At 41.3% G+C, this 26513-nt stretch overlaps 1 protein-coding gene across 1 annotated transcript in view; it reads left to right on the top strand.

The window, feature by feature from the left end:
* Positions 1 to 26513, top strand: part of LOC132172735 (alpha N-terminal protein methyltransferase 1) — a 39886-nt gene that overhangs the window by 6377 nt on the left and 6996 nt on the right. Inside the window, exons 6-7 of the mRNA XM_059584291.1 lie at positions 8590 to 8644; positions 23140 to 23237. Coding sequence (XP_059440274.1) covers positions 8590 to 8644; positions 23140 to 23237 — 153 coding nt within the window. The remainder of the gene's footprint in view (positions 1 to 8589; positions 8645 to 23139; positions 23238 to 26513) is intronic.

The following is a 26513-nucleotide window of genomic DNA, read 5'->3' as shown; positions in this document are numbered from 1 at the left end:
CTACAAGTCCTTGACTACATCATAGTGGAGCAAAAGTGATCAATGGTTTTCTCGCTCTTCTTACACACAACACCAATCAATCATTATGATGTGCTCCTTTCTCAAATTATCCATAGTCAGAATCTTCCCTCCCTAAAGCTGTTGTCCATACAAAGAATGCAATTCTCGAAAGAGCCTTATTTCTCTAAATGCTCTACTAAGGAAAGGGAGATTGATGGGGTGATTAGCGCATTATAATAAAATTTGACCTAAAAAACCCGCCTTTTGGAAGGAATCCAGCAAATCTTATCCTCACCACTTTGTCTCAACTTGAGAGAATACAAAAGATTAAAGAACGAGGTAATCGACTCCACCTCCCAATCATGAATTGAATGGCGTCGTCAGAAAATTGCAATAAATCTGCCACCATAGCCTCTTTAAGGCGAGAAATACTAAACACGTTCGGGAGGACAACCTTGAAAGTTTGATCCCCGCACTACACATCATACCAAAATATGATCTTAGAGCAATCACTCGCCTCAAATCCAATAAATCTAGAGATATCCCCCACCCCTCCTTATATTTTTTCGACACTCATCCCGAAAGACCCATTAATAAAATTATAACACCACCTTCTCCACATACTGTCATATTTAGCTTGCACAACCGTTCTCCACAGAGCCTTTCTCTCCGTGGCATAACGTCATAACCATTTCCCCATTGGCAATAAGGATAGAGTCTAGAATCTGTCTCCCCTTGATGAAAGCATTTTGAGTCTTGGAAATAACCTTCTCCAATACCATTTTCAACTTGTTAGCTAGGAATTTGAAATAATTCTATAGACGCCACCCACTAGGCTAATTGGATGAAAATCCTTAATGTCCACAACCCATGCTTTCTTAGGAATGAGGGTAATAAAAGTTGCATTGAGTATAATTTAAACTTACCTCGAACATGGAACTCATGGAGAACATTCATGATATCTACTTTGAGAAGCTCCCAACAAGTTTGAAAGAAAGCCAAAAGAAAAACCATTAGGGCTCAAGGTCTTATCACCATTCAAAGCTTCCACCACCTCAAAAACCCTACTCTCTTCAAAAGCTCTCTCCATCCAACTAACCTCCTTGTTACAAATATAATCAAAATGGAGACCGTTTCAAATTAGGCTAACAACTGAATTGTTCAGAATAAAGACGATTGTAAAACAGCAAAATATGTTCTCTAATTTTTGTAACATCAAAAGAAACAATGCTATTAATACTTATCAAAAAAAAAAAAAAAAGAAAAAAAAAGAAGAAACAATGCTATTAATATCTAAAGATTTAAAGGAATTGTTATGTCTATTTGAATTAGCAGTTGGTAGAAAAGTTTTGTATTCATATGACCCTCTCTCAACCAAAGTGCTCTCAATTTATGTCTCCAACTCACTTCTTTCAACGAAGTAGTCCTTTCGAAGTCACTAATAACCTCAGCCTTTCTCAAATTCTCATCATCAGATAAAGTTCTTCCTTCTACAATAGCATCAACACCATAGAGTTTGTCTAAAAGAACTTTTTTTGCTTCTCAACATTATCAAGTACCTTTTCGTTCCATTTTTCAAGTTGATTTTCAAAGCATTCAATTTACATGCCATGATAAAATTACGGGAACCTTGAAAGTTGTAAAACATCCTCAATCGTATCACCTTTTCCACAAAGCCCTATGATTTTAACCACATAATCTCATACTTGAAATACCGCTTGCTCCGATAAACTTCTCCATAATCAAGCAAATAGGAAAATGATCTGATAATAATCTAGGGAGCCTAAAAAATTTATCAATTTTGAAACATTTCGAAACCGGGCTTCTTATCAAAAGAGAAGAAACTTATCAATTCTGGACCACGAGGGAGGATCATAGTTATTAGACCACATAAAATTTATGCCTACAAGAGGGATATCCATAGATCCCTTTAAAAAATGAACTCAGAAAACTCTATCATAGTTGGGGAAGAATGAGCATTACTCAATCTCGCACTCGGATAGTGGATGATGTTGAAATCACCCCAATGCACCATCATAAATTCCACCAACTAAGCAACCTTGCTAGTTCATCTCATAACAACCTTTTATCAACGTTGACATTAGGACCATATCCTATTTTTACTACCAATGAATGCCTCAATAGCATATTGGCATTTGGAGAACCGGGAGTTATTTGTAAAATGGACTTAGAAAAAGCTTATGATCATGTTAATTGGGATTTCCTACTTTTTATTTTTATTTTTTTTATAAGTAATTGTTGTATATATCAAAAAAACACAATGCGCCTCAAAGTACACAAAGTGTATACAAAGGAAAGCCCGAAAAAACCCATAGAGAAATCCCTATAAATGCACCCCAATAGCCAAAAAGAACCTACACAAAACCTGAAACCCAAACCCAAAACCACCGTAAGCTTACAAGGCAAAACTAAAACACCCTGCCTTTGACCCTACTAGAGTCACATCCTCTAGTCTCAAAATTAATGGAGCATTCCAAGTTTTTAAGCTCCCTCTTCCCCTTAGTATTGGAGACAGACACCCTCCGATCACGGATTTCCTACTATACATGCTGAGAATGTGCGGGTTTGGGAAAAATGGTGCTCATGGATAGCTCATTGTATTTCCTCGTTGCAGTTTTCAGTTTTGGTGAATGGCTCTCCCACAGGTTTCTTTAGTAGTTCTTGGCTTGAGGCAAGGGGACCCTTTTTCTTTTTTGCTGTTTGTCATAGTGATAAAGGCATTGGGTAGGATGATTTCAACTGCAGTGAGTAGAGGTTATTGTCTACCTTCTCTGTGGGGACATGGACTGATATCTCTCATGTTACTTTTTTGTGGGGCTGACCCAAATCATCTACGCAATTTATGAGTTTATTCTTATTATTTGATGCTATGTTGGGTTTGAAGACCAATTTAGCCAAGTTAGAATTGGTTCATGTGGGATATGTGGAAAATGTCGTTGGGTTGGCTGGGATTCTGGGTTGTGGGGTTGCATCTCTGCCCTTGAAGTGTCTTGGTCTTCTGTTGGGGGCTTCCTCTTATAAGAGCAAGCATATAGGGACAATGTTATTGAGAAGATAGAATGTTGGTTGGCTAGTTGAAAAATGTTGTATTTGTCTAAGGGTGGTAGGATTACTCTTATTAAGAGCACTGTACCCAATTTACTTATGTACTATTGTTGCAAACCGTGTTGAGAAGCTCCAATGTAATTTCTTAAGGGTGGGCTAGTTGAAGTGTTTAAATATCACCTGGTGAGTTGGCCCAAGGTTTGCACGTCGATCTTCGAGGAAGGGTTGGGGATTAATAACTTGCTAAGGTTCAATCATACTCTTTTGGGTAAATGGCTTTTGCGATATGGGCTTGAGAGAGAATTTTGGTGGAGAGTGGTGGTAGACTCTAAATATAGAAGCTCATGGGGAGGTTGGTGTTCTAGTGAGCCTTTCGAGGTGTATGGAGTTGGGTTTATGGAAGAATATTAGGAGGGGTTGTGGGAAGTTTTGTAGTCATACCAAATTTGAGTTGGGAGATGACTCCAAGGTTAGATTCTGGCATGATCTATGGTGTGGGGATATGGCTCTTAAGGATGCTTTTCTAGTTTTATTTGGTATTGCTTGCGTAAATGATGCTTTTGTTGCAACTCACGTGGAATTTTTTGGAAGTGCCATTTAATGAAACACGAGCTTTGCTAAAGCGGCTCATGATTCAGAGGTAGATGTCTTTGTTTTATTTTTTAGGATGTTGTATTTAGTGAGAATGAGATGGGAAGGGGAAGACAAGTTGTAGTGGTTCCCTTCTAAAAGAGGGTTGTATGGTGTTAAATCATTCTATTGGGTAATGGGTTGTCATGAGGGCTTCTGTTTCTCTTAGAAGAGTGTTTGGTGGATTAAGGTTCCGTTGAGGGTGGCCTTTTTTGTGTGGTCGGTGGCCCTAAGAAAGATCCTTACCATGTAGAGTCTTTGGAAGCGGCGCGTTATTGTGGTTGATAGATGTTGCATGTGCAAAAGGAATCGGGAGTTCGTGGACCATCTTCTTCTTCGTTGTGAGGTTGCTTGTACCATTTGGAATGTTTTCGTACGTTGATTTTGGTTGTCTTGGGTTATGCCTAGATGAGTAATCGATTTGTACGCTTGTTAGTGGACTATCAACAACACTCGGAGTAATGCTGTGTGGAAGATGGCGCATTCGTGCGTTTTGTGGTGTCTATGGAAGGAAAGGAATGATGTGAGGATCGCGAGAGAACTTTGGAGGAGATTAAGTCTTTGTTTTCAACACTTTCTATCTTTAGATAGTTGCTTATGTTTCTCTAGTGGTGATTAGTTATCATGATGGCTTCTCCTATATACTTCTTGTGTACATGGGGTCGCCTTACACTTTTAATGATATTTCGATTACTTCTCTAGTGGAGATTTAGTTTATCATGATCTTTTTATTCTTTTTGTCCCTACTAGTTAGGTGGCTTCTCGTGTATACTTTTTGTGTACATGGGGTTGCCATACGTTTTTAATGATATTTCAATTATTTATCTATCAAAAAACACCCTCAAAAGCCTAAACAAAATTATCAACTACATTTTGAAAAGAACAGGTAATGGTAAATTTCCCCTCACAATTTTTTCCACTACCCTGCTATCTCACATAAGCAAAATCCCAGTAGAAGTCGCTCTAGACCCTAAGTAACACCAATCCACATGTTGACAGCCCCCACAAACTTTTTTTTTTTGATGTCGGGGAACCTCTCTAAGGCACGGCCCTTCGGACCCACCTCTACAGGGTAAACCCCTGTTCCGTGCACCGCACCCTTGTAAGTTTTCCTACACAGAACTGGTTAAATCGCTGGCTTTTCATCAGGAGGTGTAGCCCCAAGGAATTGTTTGCACCCATTAGGTGCTGAACCTTGGACCTTGAAAGGAGCAAACCCTCAAGACCAAGGCCGTCACGACTTGGGCCAACCCCTTGGAGTTGACAGCCCCTACAAACCACGCACAACAAGGACCCTTTTCCCACCTCTAAGGTCAATTGCTCATTCCAAGCCCTTGGGATCGACTGCACCATCAACAACTCCCAAACAAGGAGCAAAAGACAAGTTTTCGATGGTGGCTTTTTCTAGGGCATCAACCATTTGCAAAGACCCAATATGCCCCCAACATGGATTTGAAGACCTGACAACTAGGTCATCGCCGGCAGTTTCTGTACTCACCATAGTGATGCCAACCAGAGACAGCAGCGACTTAGTGATAGAAGGCGGCACCTTTGGCAGAGAACCGCTAGCGAGAAGGCACTATGTTTCATCTTCTATTGGTACGCATTGGCACCCCTTAAGAACTCTTCTAAGAGTAGAAACAGAGACAACGGGACCAAGGAGTGGATCTACCAGTAGTCCATTAGGCACACCCCCAATAGTGCCCATACGAGGAAGAATAGGCAAATCTTCGACAAAGGCTTTTTTTGAGACAACACCTAATTCCAAAGACCTAGCATGCCCCCAACGTATAATTGAGGACCCTACAACTGGGTTACTATCGGCAAGTTCTGTACTCAACTCAATGGTGCTGTCCAGTAGCGGCGGAGATTGCATGGCAGAAAATGGCTCCTTTGGCAGAGAAGTTTTGGCGAAAGAGCTCTTTGTATCCTCACCCAACGGTAGACTTCGAATTCCCTTTAGAATCTTTTCCTAAAGAGCGACGTAGATGTCAAAGCTATGTGGCAGAACTATTGGAATTCCATTTGGTTGATCAAAAAGAACACTCGGACCCATAATTGCATTGAGCCCGAAAAGGAAACTCTAGAACCTGCTTTCACTTTCAATTTAAGCGTGGATTTGGCTTTGGGACAAAAGGTGTTTAAACTGGGTGCCACTAGAGCCTAGCGACCTTTACCTCTAATGACAACTTTAGTTTGGGCAAGGGTAACAAGTTGGTGTCGTGTACATCGTTGGGAGGCTTAGAAGGGATTCTCCCTTGTGGGTGGGGCTTTAGCTTGACAACAACAACCCTCTCAGGGCGTAGTCCGTTTTCAATACCAACTAGGCCCTGGTATTGATCAATCCTTTCAATACAACGGTTCACTTCCATTTTAAGGAGAACCACCAATTCTCTCAGGGTGCGAAAGTTAAGATTTACACTCAAATTGCCCTTGACATTTCTAGAGCTGTCTGCATTGGTAGAAGATCTGGAATGCCATGTAAATCCCAACAAAAATCCACAGAATGATTACTATGACCACAATGAGTGCATTTGCGAGGCCCACAACTTCCAATGGGATCACTTATATTTTAATCACGTCCACCACGAAAACCACAAGCGCCACATCCCCCACGGGAACTACCATAACTACCACGGGCAGCCATAAAAGTAGCACAATCACCATTATGTTGCATGCTCAACAGAGAACCATGATTAGAGATAGTAGCACACTGAAGCCGAGAAAAAACCTTAGGAAGCAATGGGAGGTCGAAGCCACCCAAATTCTGCGCTCGAACAAACTCATTTTCAGGTTTCAAGTCGAGAGGAAACTGAACCACATCTACATCTTGACGTTGCTTTTCAACTTTCTTCAAGTCAGTGGAGAGTGGCTGATACATGTCTCTTTCCTTACAAATGGCCACAACTTGATTGTAGTACTCATCTACAGTTTGATTGTCTTGCTCAAGCCCAAAGTATTGTTTATACACCTCATAATTCCGAGTGATGTTCCCAATACCAGAGTACATGTGTTGGAGATGATCCCAAATTGCTTTATCAGTAGGAAGATAGAGACACGAGGATCTAATGTGGGGCTCAATACTGTTCAACATAAAAAATATAATTTGATGTCAGCCTAGTCCCAAAAGCTCGTGGAGCTATTTTCCGGAGGTTGCCCTGATTTCAAGTGAGAATATAGACCTTTCCCTCTCAAGCATGCTTCCACAGACGCGTCCAATAAACATAATTTTTTCCGTTTAGTTTCACATGTGTCATAGGAGCAGGACCCATAGAAGCAAAAGTAATTAATTTTGAGTTAAGAGGCCATAATGCGGTAACAACATGCAAATAACTACAAGAGCCCACCAAAGAACGGAATACCAAGTGAAAATAGGCAAAAAATCAAATAAAACAGCCCCAAACTGAAGCAAACTGGCTGAAAGAGACTTGTGTCAACTGAAAACAACTCAAACCATGGCAGAACTGAGAGAAATTGTCAAAAACTGACCTGAACCGGACTGAACTTGAGCAAAATAGGATTGAAACATGGTGAACCGGAATGAACCGAGAGAAATTGTCGAAAAACTGACCTAAACTGGTTGCAAACTAGCCTGAACCAGCTGCAAAATAGCCTGAATCGGATTGGACCGGTCGAAACCAAAACATGGACAGCCTTATCCCAGTTTGAGGTTGGGATATCCTTATCCCGAATAGGCGATGACAACCACCTCGAACCAAACGACAGTCTTCTTCTTTGAAATGTCGCCGGAAAATTGCCATCGACACCCAAACTGTACCAGGGACACAACGACCTTGTCGGAGACCACCCCAACTACGACAAATAGAGTTGCCGGCAACACCTAAAACCTGTCTCCGGCCACCACAGAGAGTACTAGCCACCACAGACAGAACCGTCCAACTACACCAACCAACCACCAAAGACGAAGAGTGCGGTCCGCTGGTTACACCTAGTCTGCCAACAATGACGAATCCAAATCCAACCATGGAGATGACGGTGAGATCACATCATTGACGACAGTGAACTTGGCGTCATCTCCTACCACGGGCATGAAGCCCAATAATGCAATTTTCTTTGATCAATAGCAAGATGAATGGGGCGAGAGAGAAAAAGAAAAGATAAAAAGGAAGGAGAAGGGGAAAAAAAAATATTGAAGAGATACAAAATATCAGGAAAATGTATAAACCCTAGGCTCTAATACCATGTTGAAAGTTTTGCTTGAAGAAGGGTAGAGAAAAGAGGAGGCTCGTTCAATGTTACATCATCTTTAATCACATCTCGACATGCTTGAATGAAATGTATAATAAAATCATCAGGGTCTGATGCGTTATCACTAATCATACCTTTCACCACCTCCAACACCTCAGATTCCTCAAACTTTCCTTCTAATCAATTGGTCTCCTCAGCAATGGAGTCAAAAGCAAGGCCATCCAGCTTGGGCCGCCAACTAAACTGTTTGGAAAACAATTGGTTATAGAAAAACAATGTGTTCCCTGATCTAAGTGATAGCTTCAAGTTGTGTAGCCTATTCTCTTTTAGACTGTTTTAGGAGTATTGGATGGTGAATTATCTGATTTCTCTTTATTTTTGTGCTATCAAGTGCTTGACCTTTCTTAGCTTTCATTTGTTAGCCTTTGACTGATGTTCAGCTCTTTGGTGGTAAAATTACTACTATTTTCGCCTTTTTTTTGCTTTGTAGGATGTTAAAAATTGGAGTTTTCCTCTTTAACTTTTTTGTGTTTGCTTGGAGTTTTATGTCTCAAAGACCTTGTATATATGCTGCCTCCTATACCTTTATTCAATTTGTTTTCACATAGTTTGACTTCATAAATATTCTAATGAACATCTGTAGCTGCTGCACTTTAGTGGTACTAACTTATTAGTTACTTCTAGGCTGGCCTTAAACCCGGTGGCTTTATCGTCCTGAAAGAGAATATAGCAAGAACGGGTATGCTTTCTTTTTGTTTTCTGTCACTCTAGTTATGCTGAAATTTTCATCAAGGGTACTTTACGATGCAGTAACTTATGTTTGCACCCTACAAGCTCTAAGTGGATGCCATTTCTTTCATCTATACAGCTTCTGTGGTTCTTGAATGAAGAGGTGTTTTTTTTTTTTTTTTTTGATCAGTAATTGACCCTAAGAGAGGGAGAAGGGGAGATTCAAAGATTCTGATGATGGGTCAGGTCCAGGTATGGTTGAAAACGAGGGGATTTTGGTTATGGGTAGTTTTGATCACGGGGAAGTTGGTTTGGAGGAGACAATACCAGAAAAGGTTACCAATAGCTGGGTTATTGATAGGTGTATAGACTTTTATCCCAAGATTGGATTGACTTGTGAGGGGGAAACGGATAAAATGGAGGCTTTACTCAAATGATATTGAAGATTCTCGAAAGCAGCCAGTTATCAATGTGGTGGGTACTTCCTCTAGTGTCCCTGCTTCCAGAGGAAATAGGGAGCTGAAGAGACCAAACTGTTACGTCAAGTATGAAAGGGGCTGGTTGGAAATCCAGCAAGGTAAGGGAAGAGTGAGGGGTCGACATGGTGGTCTATGAAGCCAAAAATCATTGCATGGAATGTGAGAGGGTTGAATGCCCTCAAGAAAAGATTGAGGATTGGGGGTCTTTTAAAAGAGTGGAAAGCAGAAATTGTGTGCTTGATCGAAACAAAGATGGAGTTTATTTCCCGGGAGGTGGTACGTAGTTTATGGGGAGGCCAACATGTGGGCTGGATGTATAAGGGATCTAATGGGGCGTCGGGGGGCATGTTGTTGATGGGATAGGAGGATAGTTGAAAAAAAGGAGTGTATGGGGCATTACAAAATGGCTTGTTCTTTTCAGAATGTGGAGGACCATTTTGAATGGGCGTTTGGGGGGGTGTATGGCCCGAATGATGATGTGGAAAGAAGGATCCTTTGGGAGGAGTTGGCTGGTTTGATGAATGTGTGGGAGGTACCATGGTGTTTTGGTGGGGATTTTAATATAGTTTGGTTTCCTAGTGAGAGGTCTAGTGATTCGAACAATTCTACAGGCATGATGGAATTTTTGGATTTTATATCCGAACAAGGTTTGGTGGATATTCCATTGGCGGGGATATCCACCAATGTCTGTATACATGGTCCAATAATCAAGAAGATGAAACCTGGTCGAGAATTGATCTATTCTTATTCTCACCAGATTGAGGATCACTATCGGTGGTGTCACAAAGAAGGCTTCAACGTCTACTTTCTGATCACTTTCCCTTATTGCTGGATTGTGGGGAATCTAGTGGAGGTCGTAAGTATTTTAAATTTGAGAATATGTGGTTAAAGTCTGAAGGCTTTATTGACAAGGTTAAGTCTTGGTGGGATTTGTATATGTTTGAAGACTTACCTAGTTTTGTTTTGGTTAATAAGCTGAAATCCCTTAAACTGGATTTGAAAAAATGGAACAAGGAGGTGTTTGGTGACATTGGGAGGAAAAAAAAGGAGTTGTTGGAAGGGATCCAAGAGCTGGATGTTATGGCAGAAACTAGGGGTTTAGTAGAGGAAGAAAAGATTAAATTGGCTGATATGTCGAAGGAACTGGAGAATACTTTATTGTGTGAGGAAATACATTGGCGACAAAAATCGAGAGACTTGTGGCTGAAGGAGGGGGATAGTAACACTAGGTTTTTTCATAAGGTGGTTAATTCCCATCGCAGGTATAATCGTGTGGAAGCTTTACGTATCAATCGTGCTTTGTCTTATAATCCTACAGAGGTAAAAGAACATATTGTGCAGTTCTATCAAAGCTTATATTCTGAGCGAAGTTCTTGGAGACCTAAAATGGATAATCAATTTTTTTCGTCCATTGATGAGGAGGAGAAAAATTGGTTAGAAAGAGACTTTGAGGAGGAGGTTTGGGAGGTGGTAAAAGGTATGGAGGGTGACAAGGCACTGGGACTAGATGGTTTCACCATGACATTCTTCCAATCTTGTTGGGCTGTGGTGAAACACGATGTTATGGCTGTTTTTTCTTAATTCCATCGAAGATGTGAGTTGGTGAAGAGTATGAATGTAACGTTTGTGTCCTTGGTTCCAAAGAAGGCGGATGCGTTGGAGGTGAAGGATTTTCGGCCCATTAGCTTGGTGGGAGGGGTGTATAAAATTTTATCCAAGGTCTTGGCCACTAGAATGAAAACTGTTTTAGGAAAGATCATCTCTAACTCTCAAAATGCTTTTATTGGTGGGCGACAAATATTAGATTCTGTGCTCTTTGCTAATGAATGTTTGGATGGTCGAATGAGATCAAGGGTGTCAGGTGTTATTTGCAAATTGGACTTGGAAAAGGCTTATGACCATGTTCACTAGGACTTTTTGTTGTACTTACTAAAAAGATGTGGTTTCGGAGAGAGATGGAGGGCTGGATAGAGTGGTGTATTTCGTTGATCAGATTCTCCATTTTGGTAAATGGAACGCCAGAGGGTTTCTTTAATAGTTCGCGGGGGATTTGGCAAGGGGACCCGATGTCGCTGTTACTTTTTGTGTTGGTTATAGAGGCTTTGAGCAGGATGGTGAATGTGACAATAGAGCAAGGTTTATTGTCAGGTTTCTCTATGGGAGAAAGGGCCTTTTCAGATTTGTTGGTTTCTCATTCTTTATTTGCTGATGATACCTTGATTTTTTGTGAAGCATATCCTGACCAAATCCGATATGTACGCCTTATTCTCTTGTGCTTTGAGGCGGTTTCGGGGCGGAGGGTTAATCTTGGTAAATTAGAACTTGTTGCTATAGGGGAGGTGGACAACATTGGGGCTTTGGCTAATATTCTTGGATGTAGTGTTGCGGTTTTGCCTATGAAGTATTTGGGTTTGCCATTAGGGGGCTACGCACAAGGCTACGTCTATGTGGAATGGTGTGCTTGAGCAGATGGAGCGTCGTATGGCAGGATAGAATAAATTGTATCTATCAAAGGGAGGTCGATTAACTCTTATAAAGAGTACGTTGTCTACTCTTCCAACTTATTTTTTATCTTTGTTTCTTGTTCCTATGAGTGTGGTCAAAAGGATTGAGAAACTTCAAAGAGATTTCTTGTGGGGAGGAATGGGAGATGAACAAAAATTGCATCTTGTTAATTAGAACCAAATATGCCGTCCCCTATGGGCCAGCGGTCTTGGCATTTGGAATGTACATAAGTTTAATCAAGCTCTCTTGGGAAAATGGTTATGGAGATATGCGACAAAAAGTGAGGCTCTTTGGTACAAGATAATTAAAGCCAAGTATGAAGATCAAGATGGTGGGTGGTGTTCGAAGGAGGTGTTGGGTTCTTATGGTGTGGGTTTGTTGAAGCATATTAGAGGAGGTTGGGGTACTTTTGCAAAAGGTGTGAGGTTTGAGGTGGGGATGGGATCGAAAGTTTGCTTTTGGCATGATATTTGGTGTGACGATCAACTGTTGAAGCATGCTTTTCCTTCCCTGTTCAGTATTGCGAGGTACAAAGAAGCGTGGGTGATGGATAATTTTAGTTGGAGGAATGGGATGGTTGAGTGGAATGTCATTTTTGCGCGTTCCGCCCAGGATTGGGAATTGGATGTGGTCTCAACTTTCTTTGAACTGCTGTACTCTTGTAAGGTTTCTTATGGTAATGCGGACCGTATTCGATGGTCCTCTTCTAAAAAGGGTACGTTTGAGGTGAAGTTGTTCTATAAGGCCTTGTCCATTCCAGATTGTGAGGTGTTTCCATGGAAGAGTATTTGGCGCTCTAAAGTGCCTTCGCGAGTGGCATTTTTTGGGTGGACTACAGCTCTCGGCAAAATTCTGACACATGACAATTTGTGAAAGAGGAGTATTATGGTAGTAAAATGGTGTTGTCTGTGTAAGAAGAATGGGGAGTCCGTAGATCATGTTGATTCATTGTGAAGTGGCTACTCGGTTATGGAACTATGTGTTTACTTTGTTCAGTACTGAGTGGGTCATGCCGCCAAAGGTTCCTTCACTTGCTTTCTTGCTGGAATCAGGTGGGGGGTAGGGATATCTCTAAAGTCATTTGGAGGATGGTTCCTTTGTGCATCACATGATGTATTTGGCGGGAGAGGAATGCCCGAACGTTTGAGGATAAGGAGTGTTCGGTGGATGGGATGAGGAAGAATATGATCGCTATGCTACACTTGTGGGCGTTGGCTCATCATCGTAGTATTGTCCCGACTATAGATGAGTTCTTGAATATGTGCTCTATATATTCCGTAGGGGTTTCTATTGTATATATTTTTGCATTAGGGTTGCGCTCCTCTGCGCTTTTTCAATAATATTCACATTAATTATAAAAAGGGGAGATTCAAACTAGTGTCTTCCACATTATCGAGTGTGGTCCCCAACCAATTATTACATTTGTAACTAAATTCTCAAATATGTGTCGAGGAAATAATACTGTAAGAGATAGAAAAAAATGTAATATATCATTAAGAAAAAAAAAAAAGAAAACGTTATAAAAAATAATGCCAAAATATAGCTTCAACTCATGCACTTTCAAGCAAGTCTAAGAAAATACAAACTTAAGTATCAAAAGTACATAACCAAACTTGGTAACAATAAACTAGTCTGATTCATGTTTCCATTCATTTTTTTTGATAAGTAAAAGTCATTGTATTAAAAGCGCAAGGGGTGTGGAAGATGATGGTGGTCGGGAGGACGATCTCGAAGCGCAGTTGTGTGGAAGATGATCCCTCTGTGTCTTATGTGGTGTATATGGAATGAAATAAATGCTAGATGTTTTGAAAAATCCACTAGGACTATAGAGGAATTGACTCATCTTTTCTTCTTTACTGTTTACTCTTGGACGGCCGCCTGGCTAGCTCCTTTAGTAATTAGTTTCTCTAACTTTCTTTTTCATTTCTCCCTCTTAAGCGCTCTCTGTTTATACTTCCCGTGTATGTGGGTTGCGCCCCTTTGCGCTTTTTATATATCATTATTACTTATCAGGAAAAGCGCAAGGGGCGCAACCCATGTACATAGGAAGTATACAAAAGAGCCCACTACACGAGCTTTAAACTGTAAAGGACGCACATAGATCTATAAATTCCGTAAGCGTTGAAGCTTACGAAGAAGACCCCAAGACCCTCCAAGAGAAGAGTGTTTGGAGCTCCCTTTGCTTCACTTCTATAGTGCCCATTTCATGATCCTCAAAGCTCCGCGCATTCCGTTCTCTCCATAAGGACCACATTACACACAAAGGAGCCATCCTCCAAATGTGCATGGCTGTTCGCTTTCCCCTTTGCCCTCTCCATCTTCCCAAGCATTCCTTCAAACTCCCCGGCATCACCCACGTTATACCAAATAGCTGGAGGATCATGTTCCATACCTCTACAGCAGCTTCACAATGCACTAAAAGGTGATCAATAGATTCGCCACTCTTCTTGCACATACAACACCATTCCGTCACAATAATGTTCTTCTTTCTTAGGTTGTCCAAGGTTAAAATTTTCCCCATAACCGCCGTCCATACGAAAAAAGCCACCCTCGGAGGAGCTTTACTCTTCCAAATAAGCTTCCATGGACCATCCACCGGGGCTGAATTTAACTACACCTTGTAGAAAGACTTCACCTCAAAAATTTTCCTCTTCGAGGGAATCCAACTAATTTTATCTACCCCACCTTGCCTTACCTGTTGGGAATACAGCAATTCGAAGAATCTCGAAACCTCCCCCAATTCCCAATCATGAACAGGTCGAGTAAATCTTACATTCCAATAGATAGCTCCATTTACCCTCGCCATATTCTCCTCTACCCATGCCTCCTTTCCACATGCAATATTAAACAAGGCGGGAAACAAATTCTGCAGTGATGCCTCCCCACACCACACATCCTGCCAAAACAACACGAGACCCGGTTCCTATCTCAAATCGCACATGTTGCTTAAACTCATCCCACCCCCTTCGGATACTTTTCCACAGTTCCACCCCATATGACCCTCCTACCTCCTTGGTACACCAGTCACCCCTCATCACCTCATATTTTGTCTCCACTAATTTCCTCCACCATGCATCTCTTTCATGTGCAAATCTCCTCAACCATTTACCCAATAAAGCTCGATTAAATTGTATCAAATTCTTTACCCCTAATCCCCCCGCCTCCATTGGCCTCCAAATGTTGGACCAACTGACCAAATGGAATTTGAACTCGTCTCCGTCACCTCCCCATAGAAAATCTCTTTAAATTTTTTCGATCTGTTTCGCCACACTCACTGGGATTTGAAACAACGATAAATAGTATGTGGGTATACTAGATAGCGTACTCTTGATCAACGTTAGTCGCCCCCCCTTGGATAGATACATTTGCTTCCACCCCGCCAATTTCATCTCCAGCTTCTCTATGACCTTATTCCATATAGAGGGGTCCTTATTATGAGCCCCCAAAGGCAACCCCAAATATATAAATGGTATTGAATCCACACCACATCCAAGTATACTTGCCAATCCTTCTACATCTTCCACCATACCTATAGGAGCAATCATAGACTTTGATAAATTTATTTTCAACCCCGCAACCGCTTCAAAGCACAACAACAAGCATCGCAAATTCCGGAGTTGTTCCACCTTTGGCTCACAAAAGATAATAGTATCATTGGCAAAGAGTAAGTGCGACACTTCCATTACCTCATCAAGCCGCGAACCCACTGAGAAACCAGCCATAAGCTCTCTCTCTGCCATTGCCTTCATCATCCTACTAAAAGCCTCCATCACCAACACAAATAAAAGAGGGGACAAAGGATCCCCTTGTCTCACTCCTCAAGAACTACCAAAAAAATCTGCCGGTGTTCCATTAATGAGCACTGAAAATCGTACAATAGAGACACAATGATGAATCCATGCTCTCCACCTTTCCCCGAACCCACATCTCTCCAACATGTATAATAAAAAATCCTAGTTGACATGACCATATGCCTTCTCTAGATCCAACTTGCGAATAAGACCCGGTTCCCTAGATCGAATCCAGCTATCCACACATTCATTCGCCATTAAAACAGAATCTAAAATTTGCCTGCCTGGTATAAAAGCATTTTGGGTATGTGATACAAGCTTCCCCATTATGGAATTCAACTGACTAACCAACACCTTTGAGATTATTTTATACACTCCGCTTACCAGGCTAATAGGTCAAAAATCGTTTATGTCCACCGCCCCAGCTTTGTTTGGAATAAGTGCCACAAAAGTAGCATTAATGCTCTTCTCTAATTTACCACTATCATGGAATTCCTTGAAAACCGCCATCAAGTCCTCCTTAAGGACCTCCCAACATTTTTGATAGAACGCCATAGTAAAACCATCCGGTCCAGGTGGTGCCTTATCACCATGCAAATTCCTCACCACCACCGAAATCTTCTCTTCCTCAAAGTCTCTCTCCTGCCACAATCTCTCCCCTTCCTCAATAGAGTTAATATGTTCCATCAAAGGATCTAATAATGTGGTTGGTCTCTCCTGACACTGCTCAGAATACAGAGCTTTATAAAAATGCACAATATGATCCTGTATAGCTGCCAGATCCTCGGTCCTTCTCCCACCCACCATCATTGCCGCAACCATGTTATTTCTCGTGTGAGTTTGACAACCTATGAAAGAACTTCGTATTCCGATCGCCCTCTTTTAGCCACAATGCTCTAGATTTCTGCCTCCAACTCATTTCTTCGTGTAAGAGTGTCTTCTCTAAGTTTTGAGAGCATTCATCTCGCCGAAGTGTCTCCTCCTCCGTTAATTCTCTACTTTCTATTAGTCTGTCCAGCCCACCCAAAACCTCCTCTAACTCCTTTTTACGTTTGCCTATATCTCCAAAAACCTCCACATTCCATTTTTTGAGGTCCCCTTTCAAAGCTTTCAACTTACGGGCCAGCACATAACTACGGTTACCGTCGAAAAAATAGGAATTCCACCAATTCTTGACCTGCTCCACGAACCCCTCTGCTTGTAACCACATTTTTTCGAACATGAATGGTATATGACCCCTTCTTGCAATTCCACACTCCATCATCACTGGAAAATGATTTGATAATACTCTAGGCAATCTTTTTTGGCATACATCTGGATAGTGTTCCTCCCATTCTGTAGAGATCAAAAATCTATCAAGTCTGGACCCTGCATGCCTATTAGACCATGTGATCCGCCCTCCTACCATTGGAAGATCGATAAGCCCATGCTCGAAGATGAAATCAGCGAAATCGGTCATTGCTTGCGTTTGTCTTGTAGCCCGTAATCTTTCTCCAAGATTGTGCACGACATTAAAGTCCCCTCCCACACACCAAGGTCGATCCCACACATTCATTACACCTCCCAGTTCATCCCAAAAATTGCTTCGGATACTAGCATCAGTTGGCCCATACACACCCGCAAAAGCCCATTCAAAATTTTCCGTGACACTTCGGAAGACACAGGCTACTACAAAATGCCCTACACATTCCTCAACTTTCTCCACCACTCGTCTATCCCACATTAACAAAATACCTCCAGATGCACCCGTAGCTCTCAAGTACAACCAACCAACATGATTACACCCCTACACACTCCGAATCACCGCAATATTAATAACCTCCATTTTTGTCTCCTGTAAACACACAATATCCGCTTTCCACGCTCTTATTCTCCGCCTAATTTTCACTCTTTTCTCTAGCTCATTCATACCTCGCACATTCCACTAAATTATTTTTGGCTTCATTGACAAGATTTTCCAGCCCTCCCTTTACCATTCTCTTTTCGCGATCCTTTCACATCATAGTTCACTGTGCTTTCCAATTGCTTTAATTCCTGACTACCTCAATTCCCCACTTTAGCAATCCCGGGTGTCCCCTGCCCCTTCGCCCATTTGCTATATTGTTCTCGATGGTAGTAAACAGTGCCAGCAACTCCTCCTCATGCCCATCGCACTTGAGACCCAATTCTTGGCAAAATTCTAACACCCGTTCTAGGACCTAGTCCGGTGACACAGGTGTATTTTCTCCCACTCCCATTATGGCTAAAGGTGGAATATCTAATATCCGCCCCCCCCCCCCCCCCCCCCCCCCAATTTCATCTAACCGAACACTTCTTCTATTTCTCGCGACCAACCTCACTTCTCCTTATTTAGTTTCCCCTTCGGGGACTGGCAATATATGTTCATTAAACTAATCCTAATTCCTGTATTTTTTCAGACGCTCGGCTCGAAATAGAATGCAGTTCTCCTCGCGCTTTTCCGGTGATGTCAGTTATTTTTGAACACTGATCCACGGGCTGACCCACAACTTTTGAGACTCCCAATGCTTCTGTGCTCCCCTTTTCGGCCCTGTCTGAGACGGTCTCCCCCTGCTCCACCACCCCTGATGCCGTCGCTGGTATCATGGAAACGACGCCGGCAGCGTCTGGACCGTCTCTAGTCCCTTCTTCGGCTAGCTCTGTCTTGTTTTCAGCCTGCCCAGATGGTCCATCCTTCTCATCGGCGTGTTCTGTGCCAAGAAATTCCGTAAGTTGCTCAGGCGTTCCACTCCGATCAGTCTCCGGCGAACTTGTAATTGCCGGTAAATAGATGTGGTCACTCGCATCGACATGTTCTGTGTCAATATCCTCCTTTTCTTCCTCCGGCTTCACACTCTGGTCATCAACCGACGATACTGCACTCATCGGGTTTGGGCGCCATCGTTTGTTTCGAGTGGGATACCGGCGAACGTATATCTTCTAGTACTTGTTGATAATCTGCATCCTCGTGGGCTTATCTACTGGCTCTACAACCATTTTAGTCTGCTCAGGCCCATTCTCATTCACCCCGTTTGGGGCCCATTCCTTCAGCCCATTCCCCATTTTGCTCTGGCCCATCTGATTCTCCTTCCCCTTATTACCCCAACCCATCTCCATCTCCTTATTCCCCCTGCCCATCTCCAGCCCCCTATTCCCACCGCCCTGCTCCATCTTTTCTAGACAGTTGGATATCTGTTAAGGAAAGCAGAATTTCCTTAATGCTCGTGAGATTCTCTAGCGTGTGTGTCGCCAAACTTTCCTTTTGCTGAAGGGCGTGATCCTTGTTCGTATACTCCAGAATTTGCGCACCTAGACCGAACCGTCTAACCTAGCTAGATCTGAGCTACCTGGATCCGTTTGTCAGTAAGTAATGGAGTAAGAGTTACCTGGATTGACCTACGAAGGTTCAACCTCCCCTCACCGGTTGCTTGTGTACCGGAGGTGCCGGTTGTGCAATTTTCCCCAACCACCACCTCTGCATATGAACGCCGGTTCTGAAGTTCCTTCTGCTGATTTTGGGGCCCTGCCGGTGGCATCTCTTTGGTCCCTCCGCTTGTCGGTTGCATCTCTTTGGTCTCTTTTGGAGCCCTGCTGGTTTGTCTCTTTCCCTCTGACTCCTCCCCATTGATCACCCCTTCTCTATTCTTCTCAAAATGCAACTTTAGTCGCTGCAATTGCGAACGGCAATCTTTCCATCCCTTCCCTTCATACCCCTCCGGTATAATCACAAAGCTCCTCCTTCCCTTCCCACCATATTCTGATAACTCCAGAAAATTGCCGTGGGAATTCTTTTTTCGCTGCATCATGTACAAAAAACTACCAAAGCGAAAAGTCCTCCAATTGTCACGAACAATCTCAATATTTGTCAAATAGTCCCATGCACTCACTAACTAGAAGATGGTTGGCCATGCCATGATCACGTCTCGTGTTTTTCCCCGAATCTTCTCTGCCAATTGGACTCCGCCTTGCACATTCGATCTAATCTCAAAGGATTTAGTTTCTACATAGAAATACCCCAGATAACCCATTTTTCCAATCAAAATTCGATGGTCCTCAATCTACACTACCGGAACACCGATCAGAATTCACCCACGTTCCGTCCCTATTCCTCACGTGCCAAGTATATATAATGAGATATTAGGGTTCAAGGTGAGTATTATGCAACTTGTATTTTATTCTTACATGCTATCAAAATAATTTAATTTTAGAAAAACCATAGAAGATTAACTGATGCGTATAGAAGAAAGGTGCACTGAATTGCCTGGGATTATGAAGTGGGATCTGTAAAGTCTTTGAAAGGATTTAAGGCAGCGAGGGCATCTGATTATGGTGTTAAGGTGAAAGGATAGAAGAAGGCTTCAAGTTTTAATTTAATTAGAGTACTTGAATAATAACCTCTTAGTGGGGAAGTAGACATCAAAGTCAAAAAATTTAAGAATTAATAATAGGATTCCACTAGAATCAGATACAATACCTGGCATTTTGTTGATTGCCACAAGTTAAGTCCATACAAAGCACCCAACAGCAACTTTGCCCTTTATCACATGCCACCTCCATGCAGGCAGCCAATAGTAGCATCTTGCAACAACTCTGATGAGTAACTGCTACACTCCAGCAGCCCTCATGCATGCCAAATCCATGTAGAAGGCTTGCATCGTCATGATCATGGCATGTCCATGACAATAACTTGCATGCTTCCATGATGATCTCATAGCATGCTGGCAGGCCAGTGTTGCCACTTGTAAACTGCTTGCAAATCTTGCTTTCCAGCAAGCCAAGCCTTCTATGTGGTCCAAGATTGTCCAGCTAGTGCATGACCAACCCATACTTAGATTTATTGTTGTTCTTGGTTTGAACAGGTGTGGTGGAGCTTATTGCATGCCATGCCATCGCCAAACTTTATTTGATTTAGCTCACAGGGTCATCACACCCACACAGCTAAGCCCCAGCCTAGTTCTCATGTTCATGGTTAGCTAGCCAACATTGAGCTGCATTTGTAGCCCTTCTCTTGCACAATTGTACTTGCAACCTGCTAAGGCTCAACTCGAGCACCAACTTGCAGTGACTATCGGGCCCTCGGTTTGCTTCTCTCGAGCACCAACTTGCAGCGACTATTGGGCCCTCATTTTGCTTCTCTCATGTCCAAAGCCATGTGACTGCAAGTACCACATATGCTGCAACTGAGGCAGCCAACTCATGGTTTTGACAAACCACCCCTACCAAATGGATTTGACGTTCTTGTCGGAAGAGTGGCTTGGTAGATGCTCACTTGTTCTTCAAGCTGCCATAGGGTCACATCTCTCTCTCACGAAATCCTTTCACTTTACTAGAAAGTAGACTCCCCAATTCTTCTTTTGGTGACTCTCATTTATGGGCCAAAATTCTTTCTACTTCTTATGGTGCAAGTCTTGGCTTATTCCAAGCAGGATCAACCATATCCCCATGATAAAGGCTTGAGGAGGCTTACGTGAAATGTGAGTTGCACCCTCAACCTTTCGGGTAGCTGAAGTCCTTAAAGTTATCTTTTGCCATGCATTTCACCATTTAGAAGGGTCTTTCATACTTTGTGATTAGTCCTTTATGGATTGTTCCCCTTTGAAATTCTCTCAGAATTTTGTGAGATAACAGGTGATTCCCGCTTGTTCATCTTGGGGGGGTGGGGGTGGGAATTTCAATGTAACGCACTTTTTCAAGTGAGAGAATAGGCAATTCCCGCTTGTGCTCACCTATGTTAGAGATTTTTTATTTCATCTTGGAGTAAGGGCTCATGGATATTCTACTGGTGGGCGGCTCTTTTACATGGTCTAGTAACAGGCCCTCCTTCCAAGTCTAGGATTAATGGATTCCTAGTTTTCCTGCCTTGAGACTCCTATTTCCTTGATTTGCTCCAAAACAAGTTTCTTAGACTTTGTTCAGATTATTTTCCCATTCTTCTTGATTGTGGAGGCATTTTTGGTGCTAAAGATACTTCAAATTCGAGAGAACACGTGGCTAAAGCCCATAATAGGCCGTCCTCCGCGGTCACAGGCCAGTGTCTGCCACTATTTTTGGTGGCCCTTTCTCGTCCCCAGCCACCATCCGCCGGCGTCTCCGGCGGCCTTCCGTCTTGTCCAGCCGCCCATGGGGGATATGGCGAATATAAATGGTTATTTTTTGTGCCTAGAAAAAAAAAAAAAAAGATTTTTTGGGATATTATTTTTTTGGGGTGTTTAAGAAAATTTTGTTCAAATCTGATTACATTCCAGTTAAGAAATTTGGTAATTCTTGTGTTGTCACCAAATGAATGAATATGAATGATCATTCAATTCCAAGTTCATGTATTCCTAGTAATACTCATTCCTGTACCTAGGTAATAATCATTCTAATGTACCAAACGAATGAATAGGAATTGTCATTCCATTCCTGCTTCTTGTATTCCTTGTAGTACTCATTTCTATTGCTAGGTAATCATCATTCCAGTGTACCAAATGTACCCTTAACTCTTGACTGTTTTTCTAATCCATGACGAGGCAATTGCAAGAGCCGAAAGAGAAAAAGATGAGGCAGTTTCTTTCATTGCATGGCGTTTGGATGCCTCTTGTTATGAATGACACTCTGGAAAAAGCTTTAAATTGAAGGTGTATGGCTTGTCCTCGTATGAGCATGAGCTCTCTATATGGCATTGCTCTTGGACAAACCACTTTACTAGAGACTAGCTTTCATTTATAAATGTGGGCATGTATATAGATAAGGTTCTACTACAAGGTTTCTTTTTGTGTCAATTTGGATAAACTTGTCATTATTAATTAAATTTTGGGTATTGAAGTGTTCCTTAAGCAACTTCAAAAAACATTAAATAGACACTATAAGTGTAATGAAAGCAAGACAGAGAACTAACAAAATAATTTAGTTTTAAGGAGGAGATCCATAATATGTACTGTTATTAATTAAGATAGGAAATAAAGGGAGAGGGTCAGAGGAGAAGAAAACCCTCTTAGGTTAAGGATGAAATGAAATTAAAGAGGATAGACTGGAGTGAGAAGGCTCTTTAAGAAAATTTTTATTTACCAAAACTTGTTGCCTCTGTCACGGCCCTATTTGATCTTTTATGTGGCTTTATTTCTAGCCATGAGCACCATTAAAGGACCCAAATCTATATGCCCATATTGGTAGGACATATTGTAGCTTCTAAAGACCTAATTTTTAATTTTTGAGAATTTGAATCTACCTGAATGGGAAACTTAATAATTGAAATTTCCACTAGAAATTTTTTCCATAAAATAAAAATTATTTAAGTTTTTTAAAGATCATTTGAATAAAATATCCTTCATATAATAAGATTAGCAAATCTTCCATATCTTCTTCCTTTCTATTCCTGAAAGTCTCAAAATCTCCTCTTTTGGCAAGAGTAGTGATTGGTGTAGCACCGGAGGTGGCATACATATTGACCAAAATTGAACTGCCCACAAAGTCATGATAGTGCTACTTCATGAGCTGCACAATTTACAGATGTGTATGAGCCTTCTACACAATTAATTAAGCTTTCATTTGATTGAAGAACCTTCTAAACTAAATCTGAACACTTGTGAGACATGATAAATTAAATTCCATTTTTTGCACCAATTAACTATGTTATAGTGCATTTGTTCATTTTTCAATTTAAAATATTTCGGGCTGTTGGCTTGGGCCTTTGAGGTAGAAATTTGTTGCTGTGGCAAAATGGATACCTCTAAACTAATTTTACCTGTTTGTAGGATTTGTGCTGGACAATGAAGATCGAAGCATAACGAGGTCTGATTTATACTACAAGGAGCTCTTCAGTCAATGTGGACTGCATATTTACAAAATAAAGGTAGTTGTCAATTGTTGCATAAGCAAGTCTAAATGGAACATCAAAACTTGTTTGAAGTAGAACTGCTCACTAATTTTCTATGTTGTAGAAAATAGTTTAGAAGCAAGAGACGAATATGATATATGCTGTGTTTGCCACAACTTCTCAAACAGCATCTCTCTCTCTCTCTCTCTCTCTCTCTCTCCGGGCTTCTCAAACGGCTTCTTCCTGTAATGAGTTAATGTCTTTATAATCATTGAATCATTTGTAGGAGTGTAATTTTATTTTAAATTATTTTTGCCTTGGTCATGTTTGAACTTAACCTATTCTGACCTCATCCCACCCCTTTACCACTTGAGGCAAGCCCCAAAGGTAGACTGTCTAATATATGATAAACAAATAGTATAAAAAACGTTATGCAGCTAGTGCCATATTTAAGGGTTTTTCTTTGAAGCATGCCTTGCCCGTATTTTGAAAGAATGATTTATATAGGGTGTTCAACAATATTGTCAATTGGTACCATAAGCACTCAAGAAAAGCTGAATTGAAATTTAGTGATTGATAGAAGTTAGTTTAGTACCTCAAAAGAAGAAAAGTGATAGAACGTCATGCCTAGGTGAGAAACACCCTCAACCAAATAGTAAATATACATGACTCAGTTTTCTCTTTATTAACAAGTCAATATCTTCTGTTTTATTAATACCTAGAAGTTTGAAGTTTTTTTGTGCAATGTTTTTGTTAGAAGAGTTATTAGGGTTAGTAAGTCATTAAGGTTTGGGGGTAGTTTGGTCATTGTGATATTTTCCTAATCCTATATATTAGGATATTTGTATTAGGTTAAGTATAAGCTGAATAATACAACCTCTTCTTCTCCCTCTAATCTTATCACTACAAACCTATTAACATGGTATTAGTGCCTTAGGGTTTAAATCCTTGTTCCTTTGTTTGTAGTCTTAATTTTCCACTGTTTTTTGTTTTGTTTTGGTGAGTGTTCTTCTGGTGGCAACATTCTCATGTGGGCTTATCTGCAATGCCTTGAAAGATGTCCGTGGTTATCGAAAAAAAAAAAAAGGTTTGTCGTTTGTTTTCATGGTGGTTTTTGTGGTGTTTCCTACTAAGTTTCTGGTATTTTCTGTGATGTTTGGTGCTGTCTGTGGGTCTCGCCATGGTTTGTGGTGGTTGGTGATGTATAAGGTAGTCGGCGAGTTGCCGAGGTCATCAGAAAAAATTTTGTTTCGTTGGTGAAAAGTTGCTATGTGGTTGTCGATTGACTTTGTGGCTTCTGTTTTTGATATTTTTGGCGTGCTCTGCCTGTCTCCTACGAGTTTAGACTATCTCCATCGAAGCTTTGGCGAGACTCTAGCAGGCCTCCGGCGAAGGTTTCTGTTTGGTTTGGCTTCTATTTTTGATATTGCCAGCATGGTCTGCTTGTCTCCAGCGAAGCTCCGACGAAGGTTCTTGTTTTTTTGTTTTTGTTTTTTTGTTTGTTTTTGTTTTGTTTTTGTTTTGTTTTTTTTTTCTTTTTTTTCAGCAGTAGTAGTTCTGGCGAGACTCGTTGGTTGATCACGTGAAATGTGATCGTTGTTAGTTGTCGAGATCCGACCGGCCTTGGTGTTTTGCGGCGAGATGGCCTTGGTGTTGTGCAGTGAGATCCGATCTACCCTTGGTGTTTTTCAGCGAGATCCGACCAGCCTTTGTGTTTTGTGATGGGTTCCGACCGGTCCCTGTTGTTTTCCAGTGAGATCCAATAGGCCTTAGTGTTTTTCGGCGAGATCTGACCACCTGCTGTAGTTTACAACAAGGTTTCGACCGGCGTTGAACTTTTAGCAAATTTTTTTGTTATTTTATGGGTCTTTGTATTGTGTGCTACAAGTTGTTTCATCTTGAGGGGGAGTGTTAGAGTATGTTTTTTTATGCGTTTTTCGTTTGCTTGTTTCTTCTAAACTGGATTTATATGATTTATATGATCCAGCTTGTGGGGGAATGTTAGATGAGTTATTAGGGTTTGGGGGTAGTTTGGTCATTGTGATATTTTCCTAATCCTATATATTAGGATGTTTGTATTAGGTTAAGAATAAGCTGAATAATACAGCTGCCTCCTCTTCTCCCTCTAATCTTATTACTACAAACCTATTAACAGTTTTCAATATCTGTTGAGAGGTTTTTATGAATAAAGTATAGAGAAAAGAGGAGGCTGTTCAAAGATACGTAGCCTACCTCAAACATATTATATATAAGCTTTGAGAATACATAAATGACCAAATTGCCCTCAAACCCTAATACATTCTTCTAACACATTCTTCTACATTCTTCTAACACTCCCCCTCAAGCTGGAGCATATATATCATATAAGCCCAGCTTGGAACAAATAAACCCTAACCGGTTACGACATAAAGACTTTGTAAACATATCAGCTAATTGGTCTCCAGACTTCACAAATACTGTAGATATGTTTCCATTGAGTATCTTGTCTCGGATGAAATGACAATCAACATCAATGTGTTTAGTCCTTTCATGAAAAACCGGGTTAGATGCAATATGTATGGCAGCCTGGTTATCACAAGATAATGGGATAAGAGTAGTAGTCGAGAAGCCGATCTCCTGAAGGAAATGTTGTAACCATGTCAACTCAGTAGTCGTATGAGCCATTGCCCTGTACTCTGCTTCAGCACTAGATCGTGCCACCACAGTTTGTTTCTTACTCTTCCAAGTTACAAGATTACCACCAAAGAATGTGCAATACCCTGTAGTAGACCGTCTATCTGAAGGAGAACCTGCCAAATCTGCATCAGTAAAACCTTCTACCCTAAGATGTCCATTTGGTCTATACAATATTCCTAGACCAGGTTGTCTCTTTACATAACGAATAATCCGAGTAACAGCTTCCCAATGTGAAACCCGAGGAGCCTCCAAGAATTGACTGACAACACTAACGGCATATGAAATATCTGGCCTGGTGATAGTAAGATAGTTCAACTTCCCAACTAGACGACGGTATCTGCCGGGATCTTCAAATAATTCACCTTCATCCTTTAGTAATTTCTTATTTGGATCCATTGGAACATCAACTGGTCGAGAACCCAAAAAACCTGTCTCTTCTAATAAGTCAAGTGCATACTTTCTCTGGGACAAGTTGATACCTGTTCGAGATCTAGCAACTTCAATGCCTAGAAAATATCGAAGTTTGCCCAAATCCTTTGTATGAAATTGATCCTGTAGGAATTGTTTTAATCGGGCAATGCCTCCTGAATCATCCCCAGTAATGACAATGTCATCTACATATACCACAATGAGAAT

Source organism: Corylus avellana, chromosome ca2 (assembly GCF_901000735.1).
Source record: "Corylus avellana chromosome ca2, CavTom2PMs-1.0".
NCBI classification, from domain to species: Eukaryota; Viridiplantae; Streptophyta; class Magnoliopsida; order Fagales; family Betulaceae; genus Corylus; species Corylus avellana.
This window is presented reverse-complemented; position numbering and strand designations above follow the sequence as displayed.